The following is a 17,362-nucleotide window of genomic DNA, read 5'->3' as shown; positions in this document are numbered from 1 at the left end:
ATACAACTTTACTCATTTTGTCAAGGGAATTTAATATGTACCCGGACACCCTAATTGAGAAAGCAAAACAAAAATTTCACTATTTGAGAGAAACTCTCCATCAGCTGGGCCGCTCGTTTAAGGCGGCCTGGTCATCTGTCAATTTATAGCGCTTCATATTTTCAAACAGCTGTTATTTTTTATGAGTTGCTAAATCCAAGCTAAATCTGTTCAATACAGACCTATGCGCTTGAGCCTGGCTCTAATGACCCGTACAAAAAATGTCTGGGGTTGGCAGTCAGGTGTGGAACTACCGATGTAGAGTTGCTTAACGCATACATCTCGCCGTTAAATGGCTGTACGGCCATATTTACTTACGCATACATTCCGCTGTTTAAAGGTCATAACCATCTGGTCTTGGGGGGACTTTAATGCTCATCATGAGTTGTGACATTCGGTCCTCGACAACGAACAGAGGGGTATAGTGCTGGCTGAACAGATAGATACATATCTCTACGTTTTGCACAGTCAATGAGGACGCCCCTACCAGAATTAGCGCCAGACAATACCAGCGTGTGGTCTGGGGGGGACTTTAATGCTCATCATGAGTTTTGACATTCGGTCCTCGATAACGAACAGAGGGTTATTGTGCTGGCTGCGCATATAGATAGCTCTACGTTTTGCACAGGAGGACGCCCCTACCAGAATTAGCGGAGAGTGTCACAGTTCGCCAGACAGTGTAATGAGTTTTGTCGTACCAACTCGAACGACCCCAGAGTCAGGGAGGTGACACTGGAAGTTAACTGGTTGGTTGGTGAGCATAAGTGCTACAAGTGGTCAAATCATCTGAAGAGTTGCAACATTGGAACCGGTATAAGTGAATTGTTAAGACACTTTCGAACCTTGAAAAGAATGAAAATAGGACCTCCGTCACGTTTGGCGACGTTACGTTGCCTGATCCTAAGAGGCGCGCAAGGGATTTTAATAGACAATTGGAGTAACAGGGCGAAGAAAAGAGTACTACGTTGCATCAGATATCTTTTTGCTGAGGATGAACCACCACAATTTACAAAAAATTATGCTGCGAATGTCATCAGGAAAGCTAAATTATCCGAAGCCCTTGGGCCCTGATGCTGAGACAGCTGGATGTGCCGGAAGTCGAGTATCTCACTTAAGTTCTCAACCTGTCTCTAGCCAAACACATCGCTCAAGAAGTGTGGAAAATGGTCAGGGTGAACCCGCTACTGAAGCCAGGCAAGGATGCCAGCAAAGGTGAATCGTACAGACCGACTTAGCTTTTGTCGCCAAAGACCCTTGATCATCAGCATGGGTTCCGCGTAAACAGCAGAGAATGACAAGAGCGCTGCATGTCATTTCCACACATATTAATCGAGGACACAACCAGAGCTAGTCGTGTGATAGAATGGTGTTAGCAACTCTCGACTTATCAAAAGCCTTTGATAATGTCAAGCGCTTCACGCTGTTTGAGGACATCGAACAGACAACCCTCCGGCAAAGTTTGAAACGTTCGATAATCAATTATATGGACGCCAGTCGTACGTGGAATTCAGGAACAAGAAGTCAAGCCCCGTGGGATACCATTTCATCAATTTTTTTTTATAGCCCCTAGGCGTGAATTCAATAGATTTTTATGTCTGTGTTGTGAGCCGTCCGGAGACAAACTGATAAAGAAAACTTGTTGACCACATATAACGCCATATGTAGGTCTGTTGTTGTTGTTGTAGCAGCATGAAACCTACGTAGAAGCAGGTCTGTGGTAAGCCATGCCGCGCCAGAGTGGTAACATATTCAACGCGATGGTAAAATATTCAAACCTGTTCGAATGCCGCCCTGAGAACTGCAACAGGGTGCCTCATGTATTCAGTGGACCAACTACATGAGAAGACAGAAAATTCTTAAAACACAATGGCATGTTTTCGTTTCAGTACTTGTTCGGATATTACCGTGAGTGAGCAAGTTGAGTTTAAGCATTAAGCTCGGATCGGGTCCAAATTTTTTCCACAGTTAGGTCTCGTAACCCTGATCATAAATATATATAACACTTATTGCGGAAGTCCATACTTCCCCAGATATGGGCCTCTGAAGTTCCGAACATTCCATTGTATATAACTTCGCTATTTTTGAACGGATAATGATAAGATAATATGGGTACCATTGTAAAGCTTATGGTAAAAATAGTAAAATTTTCTTTAAGAAAGTAAGTTTTTTTTCTAAATAGCCGGTCTTCGGCCGGGGAGTATTTCAGACTTTCTCCTATGAAAAGGTGCAAATCTCGGGAGCGGGAACAAAATGTTCTTTTAAATTATAATTTTTTCTCTAAGTAGCCGGCCTTCGGCCGAGAATTTAGATCATTCTCCTATGGGCAGTTGCAAATCTCGAGAACGGGAAAAATTTTTTTAATTATAATTTTTTCTCTGCGTATCCGGCCTTTAAACAAGGGAATTTTCGGAACTTCGGAGGAGACTTCCCCCATAAATGTTATACATTTTTGTAATCAGGGAGATAAGAGCTACTTGTGGAAAAAAAATTGGTCCGGATCCGAGCCTAATGCTTAAACTCAAGTTAAGCCACCGTGAGAGCCATCCTAATCACCATATGGGGGATAGGACACCCAAATAACTAACTCCAGGAACTGCATGGTCACAGCCCTAGGGTTATTTATCGCATTGAAAAATAGAAATGTCTGATTTTGGAGCCTTGGACAAGCGAATATTACATGTGGCCAGGCCGCTTTATGAAACGAGCAACCATGTGTAAATAGGGTTCTATAGTTCATAGTTTTCAGTGTTTAGGTTGGCAAGCTACATATCAAGGCAGATACTCCAAGTAATTTCCTCAAGATATATGGATGGATAATGGATCATAGAGATATTTATAAGATATTAAATATTCCTCAGAAATAAACCCAATTTATGGTGCTTTTCCCAAAAGATAATTTGTGTTTCTAAAATTTAAAAATGTAAAAGATAAGACTACTTTACTACAATTTAGTTTATAATGATATAGTATATAAAAATATGTTATAAAAATTTTCAATATTATTAGAATAAAAGATTATGTTATGAAAAATAAGATTATAAAATAAAGCAAATTAGAAAAAAAAACAAAAAAGTATGGAACTTAAAATAAATGAAAGATATTCAAGAAAATTGCACATGAAACTAAGTTATTTATGTAGGTATGTTGTTGTTGTTTTTTGTTTAATAATTATTTTGTTGTTTAGCAAACAATTCAATATTTTCATGTTGTTTTTGTTCTTTTTTTTAGCCAGCAAAGATCACAGTTATCAAAAAAGAAAAAAAGTAGAAAAAATTTTTATGACTTTTTGTTGTTTTGCTTATGACCAAATCACACGTAAAGAGAGACGTGAAAAACGAGCACACACACATACAGAAACACATACAACAATAAAAATGTTAACGTTGTGGGCTTTTCAGCTGGCAATGTTGGTTGTTGGATTATTAAAAAAATTGTTCGAATAGATTTTCTTTTTCTTATAATGATTTCGAGATTTATTTTTTAAAAAAATATTATTGTTTTTTTCTTCTTAAATGTTGTTGTGGAAAATTGTTTGTTGTTTTGTACATTTTAATTGCTATCATTTCAGTTAAATGTTGTTGTTTTTGTTTTCATATTTTTTGTTGTCTTAATTCAAATTCAAATTTTAAGTTGTTGTTATTTATATTCGTTCTCTTGTTGTTGTTTTTATTATAATTTTTTTGAATTATAAGCAATTTTGTGCGTGTTTATGTAATGTTTATATATAAAAAATATATATTTTTTGTTTTAAAAATGAAATTAAAATAATGGTTAAAAAACGTATATGTTTAAATCCAATCAAATAATGAAAAAAATAAAAAGAATATTAAATGAAAAAATAACTTTTTTGTTTTTTTCAATAAATGATCGCTTAGCAGGACATTCGGTAAAATTTTATAAAATTTCTTAAATGCGCAACTCTTGTTTTTGTGCCCCCCGTCTTACACAACAATGTGTGTAAAGGGGGTGTTTTTTAATTTAAGGCTAATCAAATCATCAATACTCTTTTGTTCTTTCTAAAAAATAATTTTTCAATATATTATAATATTGCCCCTCGTCATCTCTTTCATCATCTACAATCGTATACTTTATACTCTTCAAATATATAATTTCATGGTTTTTGTTTTTGTATTTGTTTATCCTTAAATCAACAACGGGCAAAAAAAGCAAAGAGTTACACATCTTCTTTAGATTAGAAATTTTATAACAGTTTACCAAAAGTCCTTGTACGAACCTCAGGAACCGTGTAATGTGTTATTCTGGTTACTGCTGTTGTTGTTGCTGCTGTTATTGGCATTATTGCCACCTGTGGTGCTGACATTTTGGGCTGAGACCTCAGATTTAACACGACGAGCAATGTGTGAGCGTGTATGTTTGCGTAAATGATCTTTGCGATAGAAACCTGGAAAAAAATGAAGGGAAAATTAAATAATATGTATGTTGATACATTTCTTATTTAAATTATCCGGAGGCGTATAAGTATGTACGTGCATTATACGCCCCTTGAAACCATTAAATAAAAACATCAAATTCCCTAGCTTAACAAAGGTAATTTAATATGTGACCAGACCGCTTCAGTAAATAGCGTTCTATAGATATTAAATATTCTAATTCTATTGATTAAAACGAGCTCGAGGTCAATAGAATTAGAATATTTAAAATTAAAGGTCGAAGTAAACAACCAAAAAATCGTGATATTAAATATTTTTAATGCAAGAATTAACTATGAATATGTAGTTCGCATTGTAAACCTCTTGTTTTCTTAGCTAGGGCCGATACTTATCAGTCTATGGGCCATAATTACATGTGTTCTTTTACTATTACTATTTGAAGGATTTGAAAACGCAAAATAAACCAATTTGGAGGCATTACAAATATAATTTTTACATTGAAAGTTAATTCAAAGAGGCTCCTCCTTGAAATTCAATCAACACTTTTAACTTTAAGTTAACCGGAACGCTATAAATCTGTTCGGTAAATCGAAACTATAACAAAAGAATACTTATAATAATGGGGGTATGTGTTATTAAACACAAAACAACATGAAAATTTAAAATTCTTGTGATTTGAGCAAGCTAATTTTACATGTCGTCAGACCACTTCATGAAATGATCAGTCATGTGTAAATAGGGTTCTAATGGCTATATTACACCATATGTTTTTCAAATGTATGACATCAGCTGGTCTGTATATTAGTATATCCAAGGCGAATTTAACAAGGTGATCCAATAGTTGACGTTAGGTTGTAGTCTTCATTTGCTGTCAAATTTTTTTTGCGCGAAATATCCACAAATGTTGGAAGAAAACGTTAAAATATTATTCGCGAAGCTTAAACAAAGATGTTGTACACAGATAATTTTTATAGAAGCGAAATATTTGTTATTTATTTTTGATTAAAAATATGTTTTGACAGCAAATGAAGACATAGGTTGCTATTATTGTATCACCTTCTTTCTTACACCATGAGTATATCCAAAGTTACTACATACATGTGAAAAAGCATATGGTGTAAAATAGCCATAACCCTGCGTTTATACATGACAGGCAAGTTGAGTTCATGTATTGATTGTAAAAACTCCAAAACTTGGCTTTGTGACGTAAGCGTCCCGACAACTGCAAAAACATTTTTCGTTCACATATTTTGTTTTTGCTCATGTTCGATATCATTTTCGAACGTTTGGCAAATGTGTTTTCTTGTGTTCGACAAAAGTTCGAAAACGATATCATTTTCGAACATTTGTTGAATGTTTTCAAAGACTTATACTATGTTACATTTACGAAATCCACTCGATTTCATCTGTCAATTCCATTGTGTATACGTCAAATGAAAACTCATCTGAAATCGATTGGATTTCATTTGACGTTTGAGCAATGGAATTGACAGTTGAATTCAAGTGGATTTTATAAATGTAAACATAGTATTAAATATAACAAGATAGGAAATTTTATTGCTATCATTCATCTGTGAATGCCTTTTGAATTTAACATAATAGCCGATTTAGATATGACTTCATTAGCCGGATTTAGCACATTATCAGGTTTTATTTGCTAAATCCAGCCAAAATCTACCAGATTTTCCATACAAAAATAAATCCTCGTATTGAGTGGATTTGTTTTAAATCTGGCATAAATCGTCGTATACAACTCTGTTTTTAGCAACATGTTGCTAGAAAATACAAAAAGTTGCAAACTGACAGAAGAAACAAGGTAGATGCCTCGGTGAATTGCTACACTAAAAATAATTTAAAATGTACAAATTTTTAAACAAGGCGGAAAAATTAAATTTGTTTTGATTTACAAAGTTGATTTTAATCAAACAAGACTAATATTTACGATGTCTAAACGATAAAATAATTCGTTTATTAATTTTAGATGAGCAAACTGCGATAAAATAATTCCTTATTTGCTCTTTAGTTAGCATTAGTAGCATAATGTGTTAACATTTTCAGTATTAAACAATAAATTTGTAATTTGACGTGTTTTTTGAGACGAATTCAATTTACAAAAAATTCTTTTGACGTTTCAAATTCGATCAGATGGGCTGATGCATTTACCTTGGTAATTGTGCTATGAACAAAAATCAGCTGACTGCCATTTAAATCCTCCAAAATGTATATCTAAATGCAATGAGATTTGTACTGGATTTATTAAATCCAGCCGAGGATTTATGGCTAGTCTAAATGAGCTATAATAGGTGTGTCTTTTTATGTGATAATTTGTAATAATTATTACGAAATGTTACTAAATGCTTTCTTTTTACACAAAAGTTCAGTAAAAGAGAGCGAAATGAGAGAACAATTTTGACAGTTGTTTGCTGAGAACTTGCTAAAGGTTGCTAAAAGATTTTTCCCAGCAACATTTAGCAAGGTCGATCAGCTGATTTTCAATCGTCTGTTAATGGTCAGATGTTCAATGTTTATGTGATATTTGTGGAAAATACTACAAATAATGCGATTCGGCTATATTTATTGATTATTTTATTAATCTTTTAACTATTTCTTATTTATTTTACTTAAATTGAAGCAATTTTTACTGCTTTAGATGTAGTTTTTCTGCGCCAATAATTTTGTTTTGGTAATCGACTGTTATCTTGCTAAATTTTACTAAATGCTGTCTTTTTACTTTTCTCTCCTTTTCCGTATAATTGTTCTTACTCCCTGAAAACAAGTTACTAAGTAAGAATCGGATGTTTTCCTGACACAAACTGTGTGGCAAATGAATCGTTTTCAATTCATTCTTGTGTGTCGTTCTCGAACAAACTATCCGCAAAATGATCGAGAAACATTCGAAAACTATATCGTGTTCTATAGCAATGGTATGGTGGGAAACGACCAATGTATGTAGAGGCGCTTGCACTAATTTTTCATATCCCACCGATTTTGGCTTTTCTTTTATTTTTGAATCCATAATTTGTAACGTACAACATTAGGCGACCTCTGCTTGTGATGTTTGTATTAAGTGGCAAATATATTTATCAGTCTGTTGACGTTTTTCTGACTTTCACTTTAGCCATTGTTAAGAAGGTTTTGGTATATAGGTGTTAGTTAAAAGCTTTTTCTGGAGGTTTCTTTTAACCAGCAAGGGAAGGTCTCGTCCATTTTGTTACGAGAAAGTCTTCCTGTCAACATTTCATTTTGGTCTAGAATCAGTTTTGGGAAAAAAGTCGATTTTTCTAAAAAAATATTTAACATGTTCTTTTCCTATTAAAACGAGATAAACTTTTGCATATATTGTCTTCACGAAGTGAGTATATTGTTTAACGTTGTTTCAGTTGGGGCCTATTAAGGTAATTTCCCATTACCTTTCTTTTTACTCGCAGCAAAAACAGGCTGAAACCAATTTGTTTCATTTTTGTTCTCTGATACAAAAAGTGACGTCACAACTGCTGCATTAATTTGCCCTTGTTAATTTCTTCGCCTGTTGGATAAATTCCTAAAGGTAATTAGCTATGCTACTATGATTTTCATAACCTCGACATAACGCAGAACTTATGTTCGTTCAGCACTTAATAACAAATGCATTTTTTGTTGGTTCACTAGGTCTTCGGCATACATGCAGTGAAAAGCAACAAACTCATATTTGGGACAAATTTGTTGCTTGCTCCGTTTTCTTTTCGATCTCTACTACCATCATATTCTGTGATCGAATCGGCATATCAGTTTCCTTCAACAGCCGTGTTCGTCAGATCGTCCAACGTGCGGGTAAACATATTTGTGCAGTCTCACACGGTTTGTCTGTCCAGTGTTTTTGGAGTGACGGATAGTATCCATATTTTAACACCTGTATTATGATGACAGCTCCTTAAAAATTCTGGAACCTAAAATGGTCGAACAGCCAATTTTTGTCAGCCCCACAAACATTAGTGAAGAACATACCCTGAAAAGTGACTTAAGTGAACGAAACTAATTGGTGAAAAAAAAACAAAAGTGTTAATTTTGATATAATAAGAAAATCTAAAGCTATACATTAAGACAATAGTTTCAAAATTGGAGAAATTTAACATAAATTCATGAAAAGTGCCGTGGCAAAACGTCCATAATTTATTTTTCAAACGAAAGATCCTTTTTAATATTTTTAATAAGTTTTTTTTAAATTAAATTTTTGTCATTCCTAAATCCCATTTCATCCTACTTCGAGTGTTATTTCTTGATTCGCAAATCGTCATATTCTACTTTGCCTTGATTTTGTGCCATAAAAGTGTAAATCATTTTCTATGAAAAAAAAAAACACAACAAAGCATTAAAGAAAACTTGCAGTGACACATTACCGTTGTAACCAGCAAGAGCATCATTAACTATACACACAACTCACATATTTAGTTTTATTTTTTTTCATTTTTTTCTTCCAAAAATTTTGTTACATTAATGATCATTATCATTAAAATATATATGTACGGTTTGTGTGTATAGTTGCATCCCTTACGGTTGTAACGATCACCATATGAAATTCTCCACCATCAGACTTAAGCTTGATCACAACATTTGATAATTTTGTTAACAGCGCAACATGTTTGATTGGAACATGTATGAACACAACCCTTTACATCGATTCTCTGCATGCATGTAACATTTACATATCACAACAGAATTCCAGCAACAACTACGAACCAAACTCCGAGAAAGTATACTTTCAACGAGGGAAGCACCAAACACAAGTAAGTCACTGAACTCTCTGTTATTATTTTTGATAAAGAAGAATTACGATAAAAAAGAAAATAACAAACAATAATAAAGGTGGCCAAACAATATAACAGCATGAAAAAACCATTGCATTAAACAAATTATTGAAATTTAGTTATTGCTGTAATTTAAGATAAATACATTGACTCAAAACTACATTCAATTCAATTAAAAGTTAAGTCTGATGTTTACAATTTTACGCATGATATGGTCACCCCTATTATTGGTTTTGTTCATTATTTGCTTATTATTATAAATTGTATTTTGTTCACATAGATATGCAGAGAATTTTTTTTTTAGTCACTTACAAAATTTTGTGTATGCATAATACATGATTTCATACTAATGAAACACTGATAGAGGGAACTTTCATGGTGAATTAAAATGCTTACTTTTGTTGGATTTTTTATTATTATTTTGCTTTCTTGTGGATAATCCAGTGGTTATTAGATCACAACTTGCTTAAAATATCAACACTCGAAGTTGTGAACATTTTTCTTGAATTTGCTTAGTTTTTTTTATGCCTAATTTTAATTTTTTTTCCATTAGTGTTAATATACTTAGTCTGAACTCAGGGTTCCCTTTTAAATATAGCTATGTTTAAGTTCATTTTGAAATAAAAACAGCAAAATGTGTTATGAATAGATACTAAAATAATATCTGTTTGACCTTTCCTTCTCTTAAGCAAGGTTCGTCGTAAGTATGTCGGGGATTGCAACATGTATACATTCCTTTTTATATTCGAAATTATTTATTGGTTGCAATCAGGTTGGGTGGGTATACAAAGCAACATGACACCAAGTTGCTATGCAACATTCTGACAGATAGATATCCGTTTCCGTTTCTGCCTACTTTCCATTTTCTCCAAGTATATCTACACTGTTATGTTAATTAACATATCCATGGCTCCCTTCCGTTTCCTCTATTATTTTGTCTTCTCTATCTGTTATCTTAGTTAAACATACATGCACGCAAATAAATATATATTTTGGGTGGCAGGATGGTAACTTGGGCAATCAAGGTACTCCGAATCCCCCCTCCGACGAGGTATAAGGCCGGTTGCAAGGCGTGCATTACCGTAAAAGTTTGTCCATAAATAACATCGACCATTTCTACATCAGTTGTATGCTACATGTATGTATGTGTTAGTAAATCGGAGTTGTATTTGTGTTGTTGCTGGAGTATTATTTGATTTGTACGTCCTTTCTGTTTAATCAGGCGCTGGATCTACCTCCAGTTCTAGGAATATAACCACATGGCATGTAACCACAAAGCTACTGAGTAGTTTTGGTTGGGCAGTTAAGAAGGTGCAGTGTGTCGTACCGATCTGTCCCGCGTGTTGGGCAGATGTTTTGCACGCTGTCATCGATCCTTGTCCTATAGGAATTCAGATAGCTGCACCATCTCGAGCATAGTTGAGCCAAAACTAATCTGGGAACAAGTGTCGTTTAGGGCAGAGCTGCTCATTTTTGAAAAGACAGTATACTCAGCAATACTACTGAGTTGCTTTTTCACTCATACATTTACACATGCATTCGTTTTATTTGTATTCCTGTGGTCGACCTTGGTTTAGGGGCACCTCTCGGATCGGTCTGAAATTTTTACCATAGGTAGCCCTTGGAACCCTGATCCTAAAAATATATAGTTTTCCGGCGGAAATTCATATTTCCCGAGATATGGGTCTTGACATTTTGGAAATTTCGTACTATAACACTATTAGGTCGCGTGCACAAAAGTACTCTCCATAAGCTTTAAAAATATATCCACATTACCCACGATAGGTTTGTAAAATGTCAAGACCCATATCTCGGGAAGTATGGACTTCCCCCGGAATGCTATATATCGTTGTATTCAGGGCGCCAAGGGCTATCTACTGTAAAAAATTTCAGCCCGATCCAAGAGGTGCCCATAAACAACCTAAGGATGTTAATGTACAAAATTTCGGAAATGCCAAGACCCATCTCTCGGGAAGTATGGACTTCCCCCACCCGGAATGCTATATATCGTTGTATTCAGGGTGCCAAGGGCTATTTACTTTAAAAATTTTAACCCGATCCGAGGGGTGCCCCTAAACGACATTTAAGACTGGCATCTACGACTGCTTGTCGCAGAAGGCTGTGGCATGCGAGGACGACATGAGCATTCTGTCGAATGTGACGCCTAGAATCTTGGGGTAGTTGGTGGACGGAATTCGACCATGACATTCAACTCAGTGTTCACAATTGCAGTGCATGTGGTGAACAGAGTGGCCGTAGATTTTGTGGCGGATAAGATCTGTCAAATAGGAACGCCGCTTTTCACAAATATCATCAGCGAAGGTACCCACAACCAAGATCGTACAATCATTCACATGCGTTTCAATCTCAATGCCGTATGGAGGCGATGGAATGCAGGAGAGGTAAGTTTTAAAAATTCCAGAGATATCACCCCGTCTTGGGGAACTCTCTGTTTCACTCTACGGGGCTTCGAATTATTGTACTTGTATTCTACGTACGACTGGTGTCCACACATATACAACGTTATTCTGAACACAAGTTCCCCGTGAGTTTTGTTATGTCTGCCGTTCCAACTTAAAGGAGAGAGTGAGAGACGTCACGTGGAACTTTCGTTGAAAATAAGCCCCATAATTGATTTTCCAACGTTTCAAACTTGGCTGGAGATTAGCCTGCTCAATGCCCTCAAATAGCCTGGAGCGCTTGACAGAATCAAAGGCTTTTGATAAGTCGAGCATCATCATCACTGTTCTATCGCACGGCTTGCTCTGGTAGAGTTCTCGACTGATGGGAGATGACGAGCAGCGCTGTTGTCGTGCTTTCGGAATCAATGCCGATGATCGGCAACTAAATAGCTGTTTCTAACACTGGGGAGAAGTGAAGCATCAAGAGTCGTTAGGTGACAAAAGCGTAATCGGTCTGTACGTTTCACCTTTGCTGGCATCCTTGCCTGGCTTCAGTAGCGGGACCACCCAGTCCATGTTCCAGACTTCGGGTACGATGTGGGTGGTTAGCGACATGTTAAGAACTTTGCTGAGATACTCAACTACCGGCTCATCCAGCTGTTACAGACATTACCGTGGAGATTCCATCAGTTACCAACACTTTGGATGATTAAGGGTTCGTGATCACCATCCATTGTAAATTGTGGTTGTTCCTCCTCGACAGGAAGAGATCTAATGCGACGCAGCACTCTTCTCCTCGCTGAATCACTCAACAACCTTTCTTTCTTGCGCACTTCTTCGGATCAGTCAGCGTAAAGTCGCCAAACATGACAGAGGTCCTATCTTCCTTCTATTTAGGGATTGAGATTGTCTTAACCGTTGCCCACAATTCACTTATTCCGGTTCCAGCGTTGCAACTATTCAGATTATTTAGCCACTTGTTCCGCTTATGTTCACCGGACAACCTGTTACATTCTAGTGTCAGTTTCCGGGCTCTGGGGTCCCTCAGCATTACCAAGCTCATTTGCTAATCCCGTCCCCTCTGTTGGGAAATTTGGTCTCACTTCGGGTATTCAACCAGCAGGTATACAGCTAGCGGTTGTAGCTTTGATGATGTCTCGGAACGTTGTATCTGCTACCCGAATATTCTAAGGGTTGGACTGATCTTTGAAGTGGTGATTAGTGAACTTTCTGAAACTAGGCCAATTAGTTTTGCCACGATTGATGAAAGTGCCGCGTTCAGAGTTGATGAAATCGAGGGTCGGCTAATGAAGACAATTATGGGGAGATGGTCTGATCCATGAAAAATGACGGGTTGCCAGGTGACGCCATTTGTCAGAAAAGGTGACACGACGGTTATGTTTCGTGAACTGTGAAACTCCCCGTTAATTCAGTTGGGACGTCCTCATTGACCATGCATAACGTAGAGCTATCAATTTGGCCAACCAGAACTATACCTCTCTGGTCATTGCCGAGGACCGAGTGCCACAACTTATGATGAGCATTAATGTCCCGCAAGACCAGTCGGTTATGACCCTCCAAAAGCGAACTAATGTTGGGTCTATAACCTGGAGTATAGCTATATAACGGCGGCATGTATACGTTAAGCTATTCTAACTCGGCTGTTCTACACCTGACTGCTACCCGCATATATTCCATGTATTGGTCCATTAGAGACAGGCTCAAGCGAAACAGACCTGTATTGAACAGACTGGTGCAATAGGAAAGCTAATCCCCCACCTCCACTTCTGGTGCGATCCTTCCTTATTACGTTGTAACCATCACAACGTACTGAGCTGTGGTCGTTCAGAATGGTTTTCTGCACCGCCGCGACCTTGATCTTCTTCCGATTCATAAATTCCACTATTTTATCAATCTTACCACGGAGTCCATTGCAATTAAATTGCAAAAAGTATGCATTTTCCGGGATTGGAACAACAACGGCTGGTGTTAAATGCTGCGCGTGCGGCTGCTGTTGGGGGACTGCCGGGGAGTTTCGTAATCTGACGACGACTCACTGGGGGCTGTGTTCGCGCAGCATGCAGCAACATAGTCCCTATCCTAGTCCCTCGCGCGGACAAGTCCAGAGCAACCCCTTTAATGCACCCACTCCTGACATCTACCATCTCAGAGTGTTTATAAGAAAGGGGAATAATCTGTCCTGGGACATGGATATTAAGTTCGGTATTAACTTATTTTGTCCAATATGTAAGGATGATAGCTGCTGGTTTTAGAGCTGATAGTTGTAGGTTGCCTATCGATGTCGTCCTATCGCTCAGTCGATAGTCGACATATGAGAAAAGATAACGCCATTAGGTGTAGGATGTATAAATGTTAAATAATAGAGGAAAAGTACACCCTCTTGAGGTACTCCTTGTTTTTTAAGTGTTCCCGTACCTGCAGTTGCCTATCGGCCATGTAGTTTGTCCATACATTCCCTCAAAGTTTGTTGAAATAAATTTTGTAATATTTGATCGAATGATTTGTCATGTGACTCGGCCACTTTAATGGTTGAAAGCCAGGGTTCAATATTAATGACCTTTTAATGGTTAAGTGGCCTGGCCACTTGCTAATTTAAAACAAAAATCTTTAAACTTTAAAAGTTTGGGATTTGATATGGAAAACGTTTGACATTAACAAAAAAAAAAGAAGCTTTAAACCAACGCAAATTCAATATGCCTTGCTATAAACTGAAAAGACTTTAAACTTACCTTTGCCACACTCAATGCAGACATGTTTCTTTTCACCCGAATGTATAACAATATGAAGTGTTAATTGCTCCTTGCGCTTAAATGACTTCATACAAATCTGGAAAAGGTTAAAACAAAAGACGACAATTATTAAAACATAGTTAACATCTCAACTTTTCCTTATTTACTTACATTGCACACATGTGGTCTATCGGGTATATGCGATAGCTTGTGACGAGTCAAATGATCTTTACGCTTCAAAGCCGCATTACAAATATCACAAACAAAACGCCGTTCAACGGCATGTGATATAACATGTTGTTCGATTAGACTGCGATCCGGATAGGCCATTTGACATTCGGGACAACAATATAAAGTTGAACCATCCAATGCTTTGGTTTCACGTATCTCACCGGGTTTTGGTCGGGGTTTCTTTTCCTTTGGTGGCTTCTTCTTTTTGCCCTTTTTAGCCTTTGTAGTTGTTGTGGTGGCCGGTGTTGTGGTGGTGGTGCCATCAGCATTGGTGGTGGTTGTACCATTTGTACCAGCCGGCGCGGTGCTAGTGACCACCGTAGTACCATTTGCAGTTGTACCATTAACATTTGTTGTACCATTAACAACACCATTGTTACCATTTGTCGCCATTGAATTGGCGACCATTTGTCCATTTTGAACATCATTTAAATTGGGTATATGACCACCTCCGCCTCCACCGCCGCCACCCGCACCACTATGATCCATATTGACCAGTGATGTGGTACCATTGTTACCATTATGGGCATGATGATTACCATTCAGGGTATTCACATTGCTCGGTGCCAAGGCAACACCACCCAATGCCAAACTGGCCAAATTCGTACCATTTTTGAGAACATCATTTTTAATATTGAATCCTGATGATGCATCCAAATTGCCCAAATTTAAATTCCCTGAGTTAATTTGTGAGCCGACAATACCTGAGGATTCCTTTTTTATTGTTTCGGAATATTTGAGGAAGTGTTGTATGGAAATTGGCAGTGTAGCGGATAGCAAATGTGATGAATAGTCGACAGTGTTGGCCGTATTGGCCAATGTTTGCCATGATTGATTGACATTTTGTAAGATTTGTTGATTGAGAACTGTAAAGAGAGAAAGAAGAGAATAATAATAAGGATTAGAAAATTAATTGAAATGAAAGATAAATAGAATAATTGCAGCAGGATGCTCACAAAGACCCTTTCTGTAAGACAGGAAGCTTTAAAAGAAAGGATGCTTCCAAAGGTCCTTTCTAAAAGAAAGGATTTTTCCAAAGAACCTTTTTGGTAGAAAGGATGCTTCCAAAGACCCTTTTTGATAGAAAGGATGCTTCCAAAGACCCTTTCTGAAAGAAAGGATGCTTAGAAAGACGCTTTCTGTAAGACAGGAAGCTTCCAAAAGACCCTTTCAGAAAAGAAGGATGCTTCCAAAAGACCCTTTCAGAAAAAAGGATGCTTCCAAAGACCCTTTTTGTAAGAAAGGATGCTTCCAAAGGCCCTTTCTAGAAGAAAGGATGTTTCTAAAGAACCTTTTTGGTAGAAAGGATGCTTCCAAAGACCCTTTCTGAAAGAAAGGATGCTTCCAAAGGCCCTTTCTGAATGAAAAGATGCTTCCAAAGACCCCTTCTGAACGAAATGATGTTTGCAAAGACATTTTCTGAAAGAAAGGATGCTTCCAAAGACCCTTTCTGAAAGAAAGGATGCTTCCAAAGACCCTTTCTGAAAGAAAGGATGCTTCCAAAGACCCTTTCTGAAAGAAAGGATGCTTCCAAAGACCCTTTCTGAAAGAAAGGATGCTTCCAAAGCCCCTTTCTGAAAAAATGGTTGCCTCCAAAGACCCTTTCTGAAAGAAGGGATATTTCCAAAGACCCTTTCTAAAAGAAAGGATGCTTCCGAAGACCCTTTTTGAAAGAAATTATGCTTCCAAAGACCCTTTCTGAAAGAAAGGATGCTTCCAAAGACCATTTCTGAAAAAAAGGATGTTTCCAAAGACCGTTTCTGAATGACAGGAAGCTTCCAAAGACCGTTTCTGAATGACAGGAAGCTTCCAAAGACCCTTTCTGAAAGAAATGATGCTTGCAAAGACATTTTCTGAAAGAAAGGATGCTTCCAAAGACCCTTTCTAAAAGAAAGGATGTTTCCAAAGACCTTTCTAACAGAAAGGATGCTTCCAAAGACCCTTTCTGAAAGAAAGGATGCTTCCAAAGACCGTTTCTGAAAGAAAAGATGCTTCCAAAGGCCCTTTCAGAAAGAAAGGGTGCCTTCGAAAGAAAGAAGGGATGCTTCCAAAGACCTTTTCTGAAAGAAAGGAGGCTTTCAGACACCCTTTCTGAGAGAAGGATGCTTCCAAAGACCCTTTCTAAAAGAAAGGATGATTCCAAAGAACCTTTCTGAGAGAAAGGATGCTTCCAAAGACCCTCTTTGAAAGGGAGGATGCTTCCAAAGACTCTTTTTGATAGAAAGGATGCTTCCATAGACGCTTTCTGAAAGAAAGGATGCTTCCATAGACCCTTTCTGAAGTAAAGGATGCTTTGGTAGAAAGGATGCTTCCAAAGACCCTTTCTGAAAGAAAGTATGCTTTCAAAGACCCTTTTTGATAGAAAGGATGCTTCCAAAGACCCTTTCTGAAAGAAAGAATGCTTCCAAAGACAGTTTTTGATAGGAACGATGCTTCCAAAGACCCTTTCTGAAAGAAGGAATGCTACCAGAAAGAAAGAAGGGATGCTTCCAAAGACCTTTTCTGAAAGAAAGGAGGCTTTCAGACACCCTTTCTGAGAGAAGTTGCTTCCAAAGACCCTTTTTAAAAGAAAGGATGCTTCCAAACAACCTTTTTGGTAGAAAGGTTGCTTCCAAAGACCCTTTCTGAAAGAAGGGATGCTACCAAAGACCCTTTCTGAAGGAAATGATGCTTCCAAATTCCTTTCTGAAGGAAAGGGTGCTTCCAAAGACCAGTTCTGAAAGAAAGGATGCTTCCAAAGCCCCTTTCTGAAAAAATGGTTGCCT

At 37.3% G+C, this 17,362-nt stretch overlaps 2 protein-coding genes across 5 annotated transcripts in view; one reads left to right on the top strand and one right to left on the bottom strand.

The window, feature by feature from the left end:
• Nucleotides 1-3,483: 3,483 nt before the first annotated feature.
• Nucleotides 3,484-17,362, bottom strand: part of l(3)neo38 (C2H2-type zinc finger domain-containing lethal (3) neo38) — a 77,997-nt gene continuing 64,118 nt past the window's right edge. For all 4 annotated transcript variants that reach the window (XM_073978816.1, XM_073978838.1, XM_073978827.1 and 1 more), the window contains 3 exons: nucleotides 14,538-15,463; nucleotides 14,367-14,463; nucleotides 3,484-4,441 (listed from right to left, as the gene is read on the bottom strand). In XM_073978816.1, the coding sequence (XP_073834917.1) occupies nucleotides 4,275-4,441; nucleotides 14,367-14,463; nucleotides 14,538-15,463 (1,190 nt within the window). In that variant the 3' untranslated portion in view covers nucleotides 3,484-4,274. The remainder of the gene's footprint in view (nucleotides 4,442-14,366; nucleotides 14,464-14,537; nucleotides 15,464-17,362) is intronic.
• Nucleotides 7,599-17,362, top strand: part of LOC141399680 (uridine 5'-monophosphate synthase-like) — a 117,867-nt gene continuing 108,103 nt past the window's right edge. Inside the window, exons 1-3 of the mRNA XM_073978856.1 lie at nucleotides 7,599-7,782; nucleotides 7,859-7,977; nucleotides 8,079-9,193. The gene's annotated coding sequence lies outside the window, so the exon portion shown is untranslated. The remainder of the gene's footprint in view (nucleotides 7,783-7,858; nucleotides 7,978-8,078; nucleotides 9,194-17,362) is intronic.

Source organism: Musca autumnalis, unplaced genomic scaffold (assembly GCF_047663935.1).
Source record: "Musca autumnalis isolate F117 unplaced genomic scaffold, ASM4766393v1 scaffold_1, whole genome shotgun sequence".
NCBI lineage: Eukaryota > Metazoa > Arthropoda > Insecta > Diptera > Muscidae > Musca > Musca autumnalis.
Note: the sequence above shows the minus strand (reverse complement) of the source record. Positions and strands in the feature narration are given on the sequence as shown.